General features: G+C 45.6%; 1 protein-coding gene across 1 annotated transcript in view; it reads right to left on the reverse strand.

Annotated features, from left to right (window-relative positions):
- Window positions 1-467: 467 nt before the first annotated feature.
- Window positions 468-15,823, reverse strand: part of LOC140408276 (G-rich sequence factor 1-like) — a 32,331-nt gene continuing 16,975 nt past the window's right edge. The window contains exons 4-10 of the mRNA XM_072495253.1: window positions 14,052-14,195; window positions 12,612-12,750; window positions 7,816-7,979; window positions 5,917-6,029; window positions 3,764-3,899; window positions 1,760-1,843; window positions 468-778 (exon numbers count right to left, since the gene is read on the reverse strand). Coding sequence (XP_072351354.1) covers window positions 762-778; window positions 1,760-1,843; window positions 3,764-3,899; window positions 5,917-6,029; window positions 7,816-7,979; window positions 12,612-12,750; window positions 14,052-14,195 — 797 coding nt within the window. The 3' untranslated portion in view covers window positions 468-761. The remainder of the gene's footprint in view (window positions 779-1,759; window positions 1,844-3,763; window positions 3,900-5,916; window positions 6,030-7,815; window positions 7,980-12,611; window positions 12,751-14,051; window positions 14,196-15,823) is intronic.

Below are 15,823 nucleotides of genomic sequence, written 5' to 3' on the forward strand. Positions count from 1 at the left end.
TGTTTTAGAAAATCATGTCACCCTCTCCCAGGCTGAAGACAAATGCCTGCTGAGGAAACCATTTCAGAACCAGAGGACCATCTTGGAACATACCGTGTTTTCTTTTAAATGCAAACGTAATGAACATTTTATTGAGTTTACAAACTTAATTTCCTTTTTTCGGTCAGTTAATTGATTTTGAAAGGCTAAACAATCTCTGTTGGGGATTTTTTTTCCGTCAGGGCACTCAGGCCTCGCAGTTACTCATGAAAAAAAAACAAGGATCACATCAAATTGATTTTCCCTTTTCTAACCAAATGAGGACATTATGGCTGTAGTAAGCACTCGAGTCTGTCCAACTAACATTTCAATACATTAAAAAGTGTTAGTTCACAATAATATGGATATAGAAGTTAACAATTTCATCCTAAATATTTTACATTGCTGCCAATCACATACAGTCATGCACTCGAGATGTTAAGCCTGTAACTTGTTAAAATACCTGCATTTATTTTTTTTATCTGGTAATGTAACATTAAAACGTGTTACAAGACACATAATTCCGAATACAGGCTACATTAGGGCAGCAACAAAAGGACCTCAATTCCTGCTTCGTTACCGGTAATGATATCAACGCAATTCATCTGTCAGAGGGTCCACCACAACTGCTGTGTCGGGTTTTGATGCCACTTTCTCTCATTAGTTTTCCTAGTGTTTGGCTAATCCGCTTCATCGGGAAGTTTAATTTCCACGGCAAGTGATGTTCTGAAAGCATCGACTATCTAACTTGCTTCAGAATCTGGAAGGAGAAGATTTGCTCAGTCAATTAGCTAATTCACGCACGTTTTGGTTCACAATGAGCGGGCTGATGGGTGCTTCTAATCCAACTTAACAACTGCAAAACGACATGACGATTGAAACGGCAATGCTGCACTAAACCGAAACAATAGGTTCAATCGCCTCTTCGATCTCGGGAGGGTCCTGGCTTTGTGTACATGAAAATAAATATAGACATAGTCAAATGTTGCCTTAACATAGAACGTACAGTGCAGAAGGAGGCCATTCGGCCCATCGAGTCTGCACCAACCTACTTAAGCCCTCACTTCCACCCTATCCCCGTAACCCAATAACCCCTCCTAACCTTTTGGACATGGAGGGCAATTTATCATGGCCAATCTACCTAACCTGCACGTCTTTGCACTGTGGGAGGAAACCGGAGCACCCGGAAGAAACCCCATGAAGACACGGGGAGAACGTGCAGACTCCGCACAGACAGTGACCCAGCGGGGAATCGAACCTGGGACCCTGGCTCTGTGAAGCCACAGTGCTAACCACTTGTGCTACCGTGCTGCCCACAAATATGTGAAACAGGAAAACTATATTTTCCAGTATTGCTTGCGTATTTTCAATCTGTTACGCAGGTTACATTATGGAACTGCCCATTGAGCCCAGTTATAAGACAGTGTTTATGCCGCACACCAATATTTTCTCGAATTTCGCTTTGCTATGCACTGCCCATTCCCTTGCACTGTGTAATCCCTTTAAGATTGCCGAGCGGCAATCTTGAAGGAACTGCTACTTGTACGCAGGCAGTGTGTCTCCTGCAGGGCACATTCTCGATTGCTGTACGGCTCTGCACCCTCGAAGCAACATTTCCCCCCACCAATCTCCAAGTAACTGACATCAAAACATATTTTCACAAATCAAAATCAAATCCTACACACGACATCGAAGCATTAATCTGAACTTCAGGGATATTAACTCAGCAATGAAACTTTACCCTTCAGTTCATTTCCCTGGTCATTTTGTCCGGTGCTAATCCCAGCACACGATGAATTCAGGTAAAGTTCTATGTAGCGATGTTCTGTAGCAAAACAAAAATCAGAAGTTAGCAGCCGTGGTATTGAGCATAATGGCTGAAGGTTTCACATCTAATCGGTGTCCGACATGCCCAGATTATGCAAACTCAAATTTAACTGCAACGGATGATTAAAAGGACAGAGTTCCGACTCCCCCAAAACACATCACACTTCCACCCATGAAGAGGCCAAATCGGAGGAAAAAATCTTTCCAGTTTCCACCACACAAAATTTATAAAATAAGAAGCATTTTTTAATATAGATTTAGAGTACCCAATTCATTTTTTCCAATTAAGGGGCAATTCAGCGTGGCCAATCTACAGAGCCTGCACATCTTTGGATTGTGGGGGCGAAACCCACGCAAACACGGGGAGAATGTGCAAACTCCACACGGACAGTGACCCAGAGCCGGGATCAAACCTGGGACCTCGGTGCCGTGAGGCGGCAGTGCTAACCACTGCGCCGCTGTGCTGCCCTTAAAATAAGAAACAGAGAATAATGAGCGGGTTTACTCTTCCTATTTCCTAACCCTTCAGGGGACACAATCAGAGCCAGACCATTTGGGCGAGAAGTTAGATACTAACTCGGTGACAGGTTCCGTATTAGCAGTTTGACAGCTACCTGCAATAACTAAAGCCTTACCCTTTTACTTGATTTTCCTGGTCATTACGTTGGGCATTAATCCCAAAACCAAAAGTTGACAGGAGTGGAACTCTCTCCCACAAAAAAGCGGTAAGCACCAACTCAATTAATCATATTGAATCCGAGATCGCTAGGTTTTTGCTAGCCAACGGTATAGAGGGATATAGGGTCAGGTTGGGTAGATGAAGTTAGGATGCAGTTTTCTATGATCACACCAAATGGAATTGAATGGCCTACTCCTGTTTGCGTGTTCACAATTCGGCCTTTTAATACCAAGCCAGCTACAAAGGACCAAAGGAACTTTTCCACATTGCGTTATCTGTGGCTGGAGATTCAAGCAAATAGTTGAGCTGCCATAGTGCATGCAGCAACGTTCATACACTACAAAACTAAAAGAACCTGACTTTTGTTACAAGAATCTAAACTTTCTTTTTACAAACTTTGTAAATATCTTTTTCATGAAAAAGAAACCCGTTTTTACAAGTAGTTTTGGAGTGCGAAAGGGGTGTTAAAATTCTATTGTAAAAAGAAACTCAAAGGATAAGAGTGGAATCTGTATTGGGAATAACGGTCTTTAGTCAGGCGCTCTCTTGGAAATTTTGACGCGCTGATTATTGAGGTGCACCTTCCAGTGCCTCTCACTGCTCACCATTGTGAGGAAACCGGGTCAATTCTAAGTCGAGGCCAGAACTCGAGGCCACAGGAGAAGGTGGTCACCAATAAATTCTCACAAGGTAGATCAGGAGAATTTGATGCCACTGACAAGAGGATCAGTAACCAGGAGGATTGCATTGGATTGGATTTGTTTATTGTCACATGTACTGAGGAACAGTGAAAAGTATTTTTCTGCGAGCAGCTCAAACAGATTAAGTACATGAAAAGAAAAGAAAATACATAATAGAGCAACACAATAGGACAGATTTCTGGTAATTCGGTAAAAGCAGCAGGTGGGAGATGAGAATGTTTTCAGCAGCGAGTTGTGATGTGAAATGCGCTGCATGAAAGGATGGTGGAAGCTAATTCAACAGTAACTTTCCAAAGGAAATTGGATAATTCTTGTATTGCAAAACTGCAGGACTATCGGGGAAAGGTCTAATTGGATAGTTCTTTCAAACAGAAGGCACAGGAATGGACAATTCTATATTGTGCTGTACAATTCTACATTGTGGATTTTACTGAACATCAGCACCACGAGATCTGCTACGAATGAGCACACATTGAATAAGATGGTTTACCCCTGTAGCAATGCAATATAGGTGTGCGAGAATGAGTAATGTGCTTACGCATGTGTGATTTATCTTTCGTCATGGCAACAACAGCATCATCATGTGTAGCAAAATGTACGTCTGCCTCTCCAGTCGCTTTTCCATCAGGACCGTATTCTACAATAATCCGCACTGGCCTCAATGGCTGGAAGAACTAAAAGAGAAACACTCTTTCACAGAAACATTTCCCAAGAGGCTTTTTAAAATAACACTCCAACACACACAAAAAACATGCCTTTCAGTTTATACCACATTAAGAAAAAAATGAAAGGAGCATTTTAACAGCCTCTCTGGCTGCAGTTCCTTGATCCTGCAGGAGAGACATCAGCCTCAGTGTTTCCAATCTCACCCACAGGCATTTATTTCACTGCATTAACTGTTACTGAAACTCTCGCCTTTCTTACCTCTAGCCAACACATACCTGGTTGGTCTGCCACTTCTACCCGTCCTAAGCTTAAGGTCATCCTGTGTCTTAACTCGCACCAAGTCCGTTCGCCTATCACTCCTGTGCTCACCGATTCACATTGGCTCCAGAGTCTTTACTTTAAAATTCACATCCTCGTTTTCCAATCACCTCCATGGTCTCGTCCTGCCCAACGCTATCACCTCCTCCAGCCCCACAACCTTCCAAGATATTTTCACTCCTCTAATTCTGACATCCTGGGCAGGATTCTCTCAGCCCAGGCCGGAGAATCCCCATGACCAGCACGAATCGCGCCAACGCCAACACGCGATTCTCTGCAGAGCGGAGAATTGGCATTGGCGCGCCGCAGCAGCCCCACCACAGATTCTCGGCCCAGGATGAACAAGCGGCCGTCGCAGAAAACCCGAGTCCCACTGGCACCATTCTAACCTGCTCTCAGCCGGCGGGACCTCGGCGTGGAAGGGTCCGGATGCGGCATTGGGGGGGGGGGCGGTGATCAACCCCAGGGGCGGCCTCCGTTGTGACCTGGCCCGCGATCGGGGCCAACCGATCGGTGGGCCAGCCGCTCGGGCTGGGGGGCTCCTTTCTTCCATGCCAGCCCCTTTAGCCCTTCACCATGTTGCTTCGGGGCCAGCGCAGCGAAGGGAGCCACTGCGCATGTGCGGGCCACGCGGCGCCCAGTTGACGCCAGGATCGACGGCGTTTCCGATGGCATCAACACTTAGCCTCCGGATCAGAGAATCCCGCCCTCTGAGCTCATTCAAAGCAACCATATAAAAATAAAATGAATTTACGTTGGCAGTGACACCTCATTCGGTGAGTTGATTTAATTTCCCCTGTGAATAACTTCCCAATCTTAATAGGTATCAGCTGTCTCTCTCACCTGGTAACTTTCTCACACCAAAGATTTGAGATTTGAGTGCAAAATCCAGGCTGATGCTCCCCCTGCAATATTGAGCAAGCTCTGCACTGTTGCAGATGCTGTTTTTTGGATGGAACATTAAATGGAGGGGTGTCTCTGCTCCGTCAGCAAGACGTAGAAGATCCCGTGGCACCATTCGGAAAGCAGGGGAGTTTTGCCTGGCGATTTTGGCTGATACTTATTGCTCACCCAACATTACCGAAATAATCCAGTCGCTACCTAGAGCAACAAGCTGGGAAACAGCATAGGGCTCACTTTGCTTTTTACTGTCCATTTCTTGCTGTTTTGACTTTGAGATGTATAATTATGCTCGTCCACATCAGAGTGCCAGGTCAACACTGACACTAGTTTGGGCGGGTGGGCATAGGGTTAAGGTTTAAAACTTAGAATGAGTGTGCAACCAAGCAGGGCCAGAAGATGTCCATGTCCACAGCTGGTGAGAAACACTCACAGCAGTGGCAGGAGCCGAGAGGCCACTGGCAGGGGTGGATAGGTGGGGGTCGGACAACAAAAGGTAAAGTGTGAACATGCCAAACTGCCTAAAATAGTCTGCACACTTTGTCTGGTTTCAGTGGCACGTTGTTAATTGCCGCTTGTGCTGATGGCAACCCGTTAGCATAATTCACACAGTATGGGCAGCATTCCCGGACAGGCAGAGATGGTGTGAATGATGGGGCACTGTGCCACTCAGTTTACCAAGTTAAACTGACTTAAATGTGGCCATGGTGCAGATCTACATTTGAACATACATTGCCCGCAGTAAATTGGAAAGATGTAACAGAATGTTCCAATATACAATTTATTTTTAATGAACAAGACACTTACTTTCACAATATCCTGTCCATTAACCCGAAATGGGAGGCCCCTCATATGAACATTATGCACTTCCGATCTTTGAACACAGTGATTAGGTACCAAATCATTGGTAGACACCTGCACTATTAAAAGGAAATCACAAATCGGTATAATAAAAATAATTACCAATTGAGCATGAACATTAGAATGTCTAACATCTTACAAATGTAGCTGGTCACACACTCCAAACAACCGATCAAATAATATACAGCATCCCAGAGTGAGGTGCTGGGGCAATATATAAGCAAATGCAACGTTAGCCTTCATCCCAAAGGGATCGGAGTATAAGAGTAAGGAACTCTTGTGCAATTGTACAGGGCCTCGATATGGCGAAACCTGGGGCGAAATTCTCCAGTATCGGCACGATGTCCGCCGACTGGCGCCCAAAACGGCGCAAATCAGTTGGGCATCGCGCCACCCCAAAGGTGCGGAATGCTCCGCATCTTGGGTGGCTGAGCCCCAACCTTAAGGGGCTAGGCCCGCGCCGGACTTATTTCCGCCCCGCCAGCTGGCAGAAAAGGCCTTTGGTGCCCCGCCAGCTGGCGCGGAAATGACATCTCCGGGCGGCGCATGCGAAGGAGCGTTAGCGGCATTCCCGCGCATGCACAGTGGAGGGAGTCTCTTCCGCCTCCACCGTGGGGGCACCCCCCGAGGCCAGATCGCCCCGCGCCCCCCCCCAGGACCCCAGAGCCCGCCTGCGCCGCCTTGTCCCACCGGTAAGGTAGGTGGTTTAATCTACGCCGGCGGTACAGGCATTTTAGCGGCGGGACTTCGGCCCATCCGGGTCGGAGAATCGCCGGGTGGGGGGGCCCGTCAACCGGCGCGGCGCGATTCCCGCCCCTCGCCGAATATCCGGTGCCGGAGAATTCGGCAACCGGCGGGGGCGGGATTCACGCCAGCCCCCGGCGATTCGCCGACCCAGCGGGGGGTCGGAGAATCTCGCCCCTGGAATACTTTGTTTTCCTTGCCCAAGGTAGGATATACTCACCCGAGAGGGAGTGTGCCAAGGTCCACCCGACTTGATTACTGGGTTGAAGGGATTGTCTGATGGGGAGAGAGTGAATAGACTCGGGCTTTATTCCCTAGAATTTAGGATGAAAGTTGATCTCATTCAAATATATAAAATTGTTTCGGGGCTTGACAGAGAAAACACTGGGAGGATGTTTCTCTGGGTTGAGGAATTGAAAACCAGGGATCACAACTGCAGGATAAGGAATCAGCCACTGGAATGAGATGAGAAGACATTTCTTGAAAGAGTTGCGAAACTTTGGAATTCGCCATCCCGGGGAGCTGTGGATTCTCAGCCGTTGAGTGTATTTCCCCCGAGGCTGCAGACTCCATTTTAAAGGTCACCTTTGAGGCTACAATTAATTATCTATTTCCAGGTTAAATTGTCGTTGACGATATTCAAGACTGATATCCACAAATTTTTCAACTGGACCAGGCCTGAGGGAAAGGTCCTACCCCAGCTCCTATTTCTTACGTTCTTATTTAAGTTATAAAGATGTTATGTCAAGGATGCAATCCAGGGCAGCACGGTGGCACAGTAGTGAGCACTGCTGCCTCACGGCACCGAGGACCTGGGTTCGATCCCGGCCCCAAGTCACTGTCCGCGTGCAGTTTGCACATTCTCCCCGTGTCTGCGTGGGTCTCACCCCCACAACCCAAAAAGATGTGCCGGGTAGGTGGATTGGCCACGCTAAATTGCCCCTTAATTAGAAAAATAAAAGAATTGGATACTCTAAATTCACTTTATTTTTTAAAAAAGGATGCAATCCAATCCCACAACTCAGATGACAAAAGTTGCAAGTTGGTGAGGTTTTCAGGACCCGACTGACCGGCCCCACAGCACATATTCACATCTCTTACCATTCTGGATGCTCTCTTCTATAACCTCGTTGTTACTGTTAGCCACAGTACTGCTTTCATCATCTGTTACAATATCCCGCACTGTAGGACATCGAGGCAGCTTCTTTGAAGGGCTGATATACAAGCGGAGATCATTCCTGGTGCTGCGGAATATTTCAATGTACCTAAACACAAACAGAAAGGCAGTGTGGGAGATCATTCCGAATCAGTGACGCTTACAGAATACTACAAAATGATGCTTTCTTTGTAATGTGGTTCTCTGCCATCATTACTTTCTGTCATGTATTAGATGTGAGATTTAGAACAAAGACGAGGGAAAAAGCTCATCCCGCTGCTCACAGAGCTGAGAAGTTGCAGATTTCAATTTAAGGGTTACACAGAATTAGATATAATTGTGAAATTGGCTTGTCTACGTGACACGAGTAGCCACATTTCAGAGGTAACTGACTCGTTGGTCTTGAAGAAATTTGAATAAGAAAGGCACGATTTTGTTCCAAATACTTTCTTACTTTTGCATTTGGTCAAAACCAAACTGAAGCCCCACTACACAGGGGCTGGTTTAGCACAGGGCTAAATCGACGGCTTTTAAAGCAGGCCAGCAGCACGGTTCAATTCCCGTACCAGCCTCCCCGAACAGGCGCCGGAATGTGGCGACTAGGGGCTTTTCACAGTAACTTCATTTGAAGCCTGCTTGTGACAAAAAGCGATTTTCATTCATTTTCATTTCATTTCAAGGGAGACTGAAGAGCCTCACAGTTCAGCCAACACAGTACGGTTGAAAGTGTTCCTCGTAAGTTGCTGGATGGGATATTTGTTCACTAACCAGCAATTCTCCGTCACTCCCTGTTGTTCTCTTGCCAAGAATTGAGACACAAAATTACAAGATTGATAATTGCCTATAATTCTTCAGACCACAAGTTTCCGACTTTGGTCAGGCAACTGAGTCGAGGTGACAGGCCATTGGAAAAAGATAATTGGCAATGTTTTGATGCAATTTTCTAATGCGACCTCAGATCCTGCTGTGTATTTCCATTCTTTCTCTTTCTATTACAGACTTTCAGCATTGGCAGGATTTCACTTTTATTTTGATGTTTGATTCACCATCACTTCCCTTCCAGGGATTCCCCATATGGAAGACGTTCTGTGGGATTTCCGTTTGTTTCTTTCACCTCACTCTCCAATACCTTCCAGTTTTGGTGAGAGCTCAGCGACCCACAGATTCTGTGTGATTCGGAGCGTTCTTCAGCATTGTTTGGTTTTATTTGAGATCAACTGGTCTTGGGTGGCACGGTAGCACAGTGGTTAGCACAGTTTGCTTCACAGCTCCAGGGTCCCAGGTTCAATTCCCGGCTTGGGTCACTGTCTGTGCGGAGTCTGCACGTTCTCCCCGTGTGTGCGTGGGTTTCCTCCGGGTGCTCCGGTTTCCTCCCACAGTCCAAAGGTGTGCAGGTTAGGTGGATTGGCCTTGCTAAATTGCCCTTAGTGTCCAAAAAGGTTAGGTGGGGGTTACTGGGTTGCGGGGATTGGGTGGAGGTGTGGGGCTTAAGTAGGGTGCTCTTTCCAAGGGCCGGTGCAGACCCGATGGGCCGAATGGCCTCCTACTGCACTGTAAATTCTATGATTCAAAGATGGGCATGTTAGGTGGATTGGCTATGTTAAATTGTCCTTAGTGTACAAAAAAGGTTAGTCGGGGTTACTGGGTTATGAGGTAGGGTGAGAGGCGTGCGCTTAAGTAGGGTGCTCTTTCCAAGGGCCAGTGCAGAATGGCCTCCTTCTGCACTGTAAATTCTATGATTGTGGTGGTAAAAGAGGGGGAGGGGTGGCATTATTAGGCAAGGACAGCATTATGGTAGCAGAAAATACATTTGATGAGGACTCATCTACTGAGGTAGTATGGGTTGAGGTTAGAAACAGGAATGATAGGGGCTTTCTATAGGCCTCCGAAAAGTTCCAGAGATGTCGAGGAAAGGATTGCAAAGGTGATTCTGGGTAGGAGCGAAAGCAACAGGGTAGTTGTTATGGGGGACTTTAACTTTCCAAATATTGACTGGAAAAGCTATAGTTCGAGTACTTTCGATGAGTCAGTTTTTGTCCAATATGTGCAGGAGGGTTTCCTGACACAGTATGTAGATAGGCCAACGAGAGGAGAGGCCATATTGGATTTGGTACTGGGTAATGAACCAGGACATGTGTTAGATTTGGCGGTAGGTGAGCACTTTGGTGATAGTGACCACAATTCGATTAAGTTTACTTTAGTGATGGAAAGGGATAGGTATATACCGCAGGGCAAGAGTTATATCTGGGGGAAAGGCAATTATGATGCGATGAGGCATGACTTAGGATGCATCGGATGGAGAGGAAAACTGCAGGGGATGGGCAAAATGGAAATGTGGAGCTTGTTCAAGGAACAGCTACTGCGTGTCCTTGATAAGTATGTACCTGTCAGGCAGGGAGGAAGTGGTCGAGCAAGGGAACCGTGGTTTACTAAAGCAGTCAAAACACTTGTCAAGAGGAAGAAGGAGGCTTATGTAAAGATGAGACATGAAGGTTCTGGAAGGACCTAAAGAGAGAGCTAAGAAGAGCCAGGAGGGGATATGAAAAGTCTTTGGCAGGTAGGATCAAGGATAACCCTAAAGCTCTCTATAGATATGTCAGGAATAAAAGAATGACTAGGGTAAGAGTTGGGCCAGTCAAGGACAGTAGTGGGAAGTTGTGCGTGGAGTCCGAGGAGATAGGAGAGGTGCTAAATGAATATTTTTCGTCAGTATTCACACAGGAAAAAGACAATGTTGTCGAGGAGAATACTGAGATTCAGGCTACTAGACTAAAAGGGCTTGAGGTTCATAAGGAGGAGATGTTAGCAATTCTGGAAAGTGTGAAAATAGATAGGTCCCCTGGGCCGGATGGGATTTATCCTAGGATTCCCTGGGAAGGTAGGGAGGAGATTGCTGAGCCTTTGGCTTTGATCTTTAAGTCATCTTTGTCTACAGGAATAGTGCCAGAAGACTGGAGGATAGCAAATGTTGTCCCCTTGTTCAAGAAGGGGAGTAGAGACAACCCCGGTAACTATAGACCAGTGAGCCTTACTTCTGTTGTGGGCAAAATCTTGGAAAGGTTTATAAGAGGTAGGATGTATAATCTTCTGGAAAGGAATAATTTGATTAGAGATAGTCAACACGGTTTTGTGAAGGGTAGGTCGTGCCTCACAAACCTTAATAAGGTTCTTTGAGAAGGTGACCAAACAGGTGGATGAGGGTAAAGCAGTTGATGTGGTGTATATGGATTTCAGTAAAGCGTTTGATAAGGTTCCCCGCGGTAGGCTACTGCAGAAAATACGGAGGCATGGGATTCAGGGTGATTTAGCAGTTTGGATCAGAAATTGGCTAGCTGGAAGAAGACAAAGTGTGGTGGTTGATGGGAAATGTTCAGACTGGAGTCCAGTTACTAGTGGTGCACCACAAGAATCTATTTTGGGCCACTGCTCTTTGTCATTTTTATAAATGACCTGGAGGAGGGCGTAGAAGGAGGGGTGAGTAAATTTGCAGATGACACTACAGTCGGTGGAGTTGTGGACAGTGCGGACGGATGTTACAAATTACAGAGGGACATACACAAGCTGCAGAGCTGGGCTGAGAGGTGGCAGATGGAGTTTAATGCAGAAAAGTGTGAGGTGATTCATTTTGGAAGGAATAACAGGAAGACAGAGTACTGGGCTAATGGTGAGATTCTTGGTAGTGTGGATGAGCAGAGAGATTTCGGTGTCCATGTACATAGATCCCTGAAAGTTGCCACCCAGGATGAGAGGGTTGTTAAGAAGGCGTCTGGTGTGTTAGCTTTTATTGGTAGAGGGATTGAGTTTCGGAGCCATGAGGTCATGTTGCAGCTGTACAAAACTCTGGTGCGGCCGCATTTGGTGTATTGCATGCAATTCTGGTCGCCGCATTATAGGATGTGGAAGCATTGGAAAGGGTGCAGAGGAGATTTACCAGAATGTTGCCTGGTATGGAGGGAAGATTTTATGAGGAAAGGCTGAGGGACTTGAGGCTGTTTTCGTTAGAGAGAAGGTTAACAGGTGACTTAATTGAGGCATACAAGATGATCAGAGGATTGGATAGGGTGGACAGCGAGAGCCTTTTTCCTCAGATGGTGATGTCTGGCACGAGGGGACATAGCTTTAAATTGAGGGGAGATAGATATAGGACAGATGTCAGAGGTAGGTTCTTTACTCAAGAGAGTAGTAAGGGCATGGAATGCCCTGCCTGCAACAGTAGTGGACTCGCCAACACAAAGGGCATTCAAATGGTCATTGGATAGACATATGGACGATAAGGGAATAGTGTAGATGGGCTTTAGAGTGGTTTCACATGTTGGCGCAACACCGAGGGCCGAAGAGCCTGTACTGCGCTGTAATGTTCTCTGATTCTATGAAGGGGTAAAGATGTGCAGTTCGCTCCATCAACATTGCTTAGCTAACTCCCAGTGTACACAGGGTATAATGCAGGCACAAATCTTCCTTGGGGTTTTGCCTTTCCTCCGCAGGGAGGCCACATAGCCTTTGCCCCTCACTAATTAATTCAGGAACTAATGGGTGTCAAACCACAAATTAATTATTTCTTTCAATTGGTTTGTTGTTTGTGGTACCTTACTGTTCACAAACTAGCTCCAGTGCTGGTCGACAGCGCTTCAAAAAAGATTAATCTGTTGTTTGTGAAACACTTCATAACCTCCCGAGAACAGGCAATGATGATCCTGTCTAAAATGTAACTTTGTTCTTTCATTTTTAAGCAAACACATACCTGGAGCCCATCATTTGTCGGTCTTTAGTCAGGGCCTGCTCTGCGATTTCCTGAGACACAAACTGGACAAAAGCATCCCCGGTATTCCTGCCACGGTAATCCCTTGTTATTGTTACACCATCTTCTACAATCTCCAGCCCTGCGATGAATGATATTCAGAAAATAAACTATCATTCAATATTACTATTTGACAACAAGACAACAAAGTAGTACAAACGATAAGGTTGCAAACACTCTCCTCTCACTTCTGGAACCTGCTCATTCCAAGAGTTTGAAGATCTCGTTCCTCTGTTACCTGCAAGAAAAGTGAATCTGGACATTCTCAAGCCAGGTCCCAGTGAGAACACAGCCCACAATGTCTACATAAGCCCACCAGATAGCCCTGGCTTCCTGAAACACATACCCACAGAGCTTGTGAAGGTGGCAACTTCTCAAAAGGTGTGACGAGTCCAATTATAATTTCGGGAACCAGAGATGGTGGTCTAACCTGTATCTAATTTCTAATATGCACAACTGAGATTGATTGCTCGCACCACTAGGAGCTATAATTAGAAAAGCATCAATCAGTATGTGAGGAGCACGTTAATTGTGCTGGATGTACAGAACGTTAATCAGGTTTCCTGTACACAGGGCAATAAATGTATAGTTTACAAGATAATAATTACATCTTCAATCTTTTCAGGGGCCCACTATGGGAATACTGTACTTGGTAAGTTCAGGCTCAAACAAATTGTTCAGTTGTTTTATTTGGAGCAGGCGAGAAAACAGAGGTTAACATATACAATTTGCTTATTTTAATGAACTGATCTTTGTATAAGAAAACGGACCAAATCGTTCCACTATTCTTGATGTTTTTTCTTAAAGAGAATAACTCCCCTCATTCTCCTGTCTTGGTTAAAATATTTAAACACACTCTCTCCCTCTTTTAACTCTCATTTCACAGACAGAATTAAAGAGGTTTCTAAAACAATGGGTGCGAGAGGTATGAAAAACTAAAGAATACAATTTCACTTTAAGCAAGGACACATTAAAATAATGAACGTAGGGATAAATGGCAGAACACCCTGCATCACAGCACTTCACATTGACCGAGGTGCAGCAAGCAATCAGAACAATTCTACTTCAAAAATAAAACCAACCAGGTGATTGTTATCACCTGGAACGCAATAGTATAAAAAATGCATCAGTAATGGATTCAATAGTAGTTTTCAAAAGGGGAACTGCAAAAATATTTGCGGAAGAAATAATTCACAGGGTAATGGGGAAAGAATACCAGGACTAATTGGACAGCTCCGTCATAGAGCTGTCAGTGGCACGAGGTGCTGAATGGCCTCGTGTGCTGCATCGCTCGATGATGGGGATGGCCACACAAGGGCAGTGAACATAAAGAATGTAGGCAGGCCAAGAACTGACAAGAACATGTAGAAAATTTCAACGCACCAGCAAAGAAGTGGGCGATGTCCTCTGTGGTGCAGCTAAATGGCAGTCCCCTCAGGCGGACAACACAGCCATCTGTCAGCTCCTTCTCACTAGAGTGCAGACGTTTCAGAAGGGTGTTCACATCATTGTTGCTGAGTTCGAACACTGAGGAAATTGATAGAAAGTTTGATCATTTAACTTTCTCAAGTGGAAGTTACACTTAAACACAAGTGCTTTTCTCTAATCTGTACTCTTTGTGACTCCTCCCAACATTTCTCCCCTTTGTGTGTTTGGTTTTCCCCACTTTACCCTGAAAGTCAATAACGTGCTCCTCGCACCTTGCTCCACGAATGACCACAAGGGTTACAAGAGAGAGATTAATCTGATCAGTGCATCCCCTACAGCCATAGATAAAGAACTCAAGAGCCATGGTGCTTTGCTCTTTTCTAATTACAGTGGGGGCAAGTAGTAAAATATCCCACGGTGCTTCACAGCTAGGTTTTAAGTTATTTTTTTATTTGTTCAGGGGGTGTTGCCAATCTCCAATTGAATGGTTTGTTAGGCATTTAAGGGTCAACATTGCTGTGGATCTGGAGTCACGTGTAGGTCAGACCGGCTATGATTGGCAGATTTCCTTCCCTAAAGGGAGGGACCCTAAAGAAACCAGAAGGGTTTTTACGACAAAGATTTCATGGTCGTCATTAGACTTTTAATTCCAGATTTTTACTGAATTCAAATTTCACCGTCTGCCGTATTGAGTTGCGAACCCGGGGCCCGGGAGATTTACCCTGGGTCTCTGGATAACTAGTCCAGCAACAATACCACTACGCCATTGCCTCCCTGTGTCTTAAATGGTTGGGAGAGGTGGAGAGGTTTCGGGAGGGAATTCCAGAGGTTGCTAGATGCCTGAGGACACGGCTATCAATAGAGGAGCAATTAAAATTTATAAAGAACAGTATGACATTATAGTAACAAAACCTGCAGGTGTTACCAAAACAAAGCCAAGAGTTTAGAAGAAAATTAATGTCCATTATTATTTCCCACATTCGGATGGAATACGAGTGCAGTGCTTCACTCCTGATCACACACATCCAGTGGCATTTTGGACGTTTAAAATTAAAAAAAAAAAAATTTAGAGTACCCAATTCATTTTTCCAATTAAGGGGCAATTTAGCGTGGCCAATCCACCTAGCCTGCACATCTTTGGGTCGCATGCACGGGGAGAATGTGCAAACGCCACACGGACAGTGACGCAGAGCCGGGATCGAACCTGGGACCTCGGCACCGTGAGGCTGCAACGCTAACCACTGCGCCACCGTGCTGCCCTTGGAAGTTTGAAATTGAAATTCCAATTGAAGTACAGCTGTTCCTCAAGGTTTAAGAGAGTTTAATTCCCTTGCGAAAAGGGATAACAGAAAGGAGGGCCAAATAAAAGTGACGTGTTAAAGCAACAGACGTCAGCGCAATTTTCTGAAATATTTACTTTTATTGAAGATAGCATCATGGTGCACGCCATTTGATAGATCATAGAATCATCAAATTTACAGTGCAGAAGGAGGCCAATCGCCCATCGAGTCTGCACCGGCTCTTGGAAAGAGCACCCTACCCAAGGTCCACACCTCCACCCTATCTCCATAACCCAGTGACCCCACCCAACACTAAGGGCAATTTTGGACACTAAGGGCAATTTATTACGGCCAATCCACCTAACCTGCACATCTTTGGACTGTGGGAGGAAACCGGAGCACCTGGAGGAAACCCACGCACACATGGGGGGAACGTGCAGACTCCGC

The sequence above is a fragment of the Scyliorhinus torazame genome, chromosome 3, assembly GCF_047496885.1.
Source record: "Scyliorhinus torazame isolate Kashiwa2021f chromosome 3, sScyTor2.1, whole genome shotgun sequence".
NCBI classification, from domain to species: domain Eukaryota; kingdom Metazoa; phylum Chordata; class Chondrichthyes; order Carcharhiniformes; family Scyliorhinidae; genus Scyliorhinus; species Scyliorhinus torazame.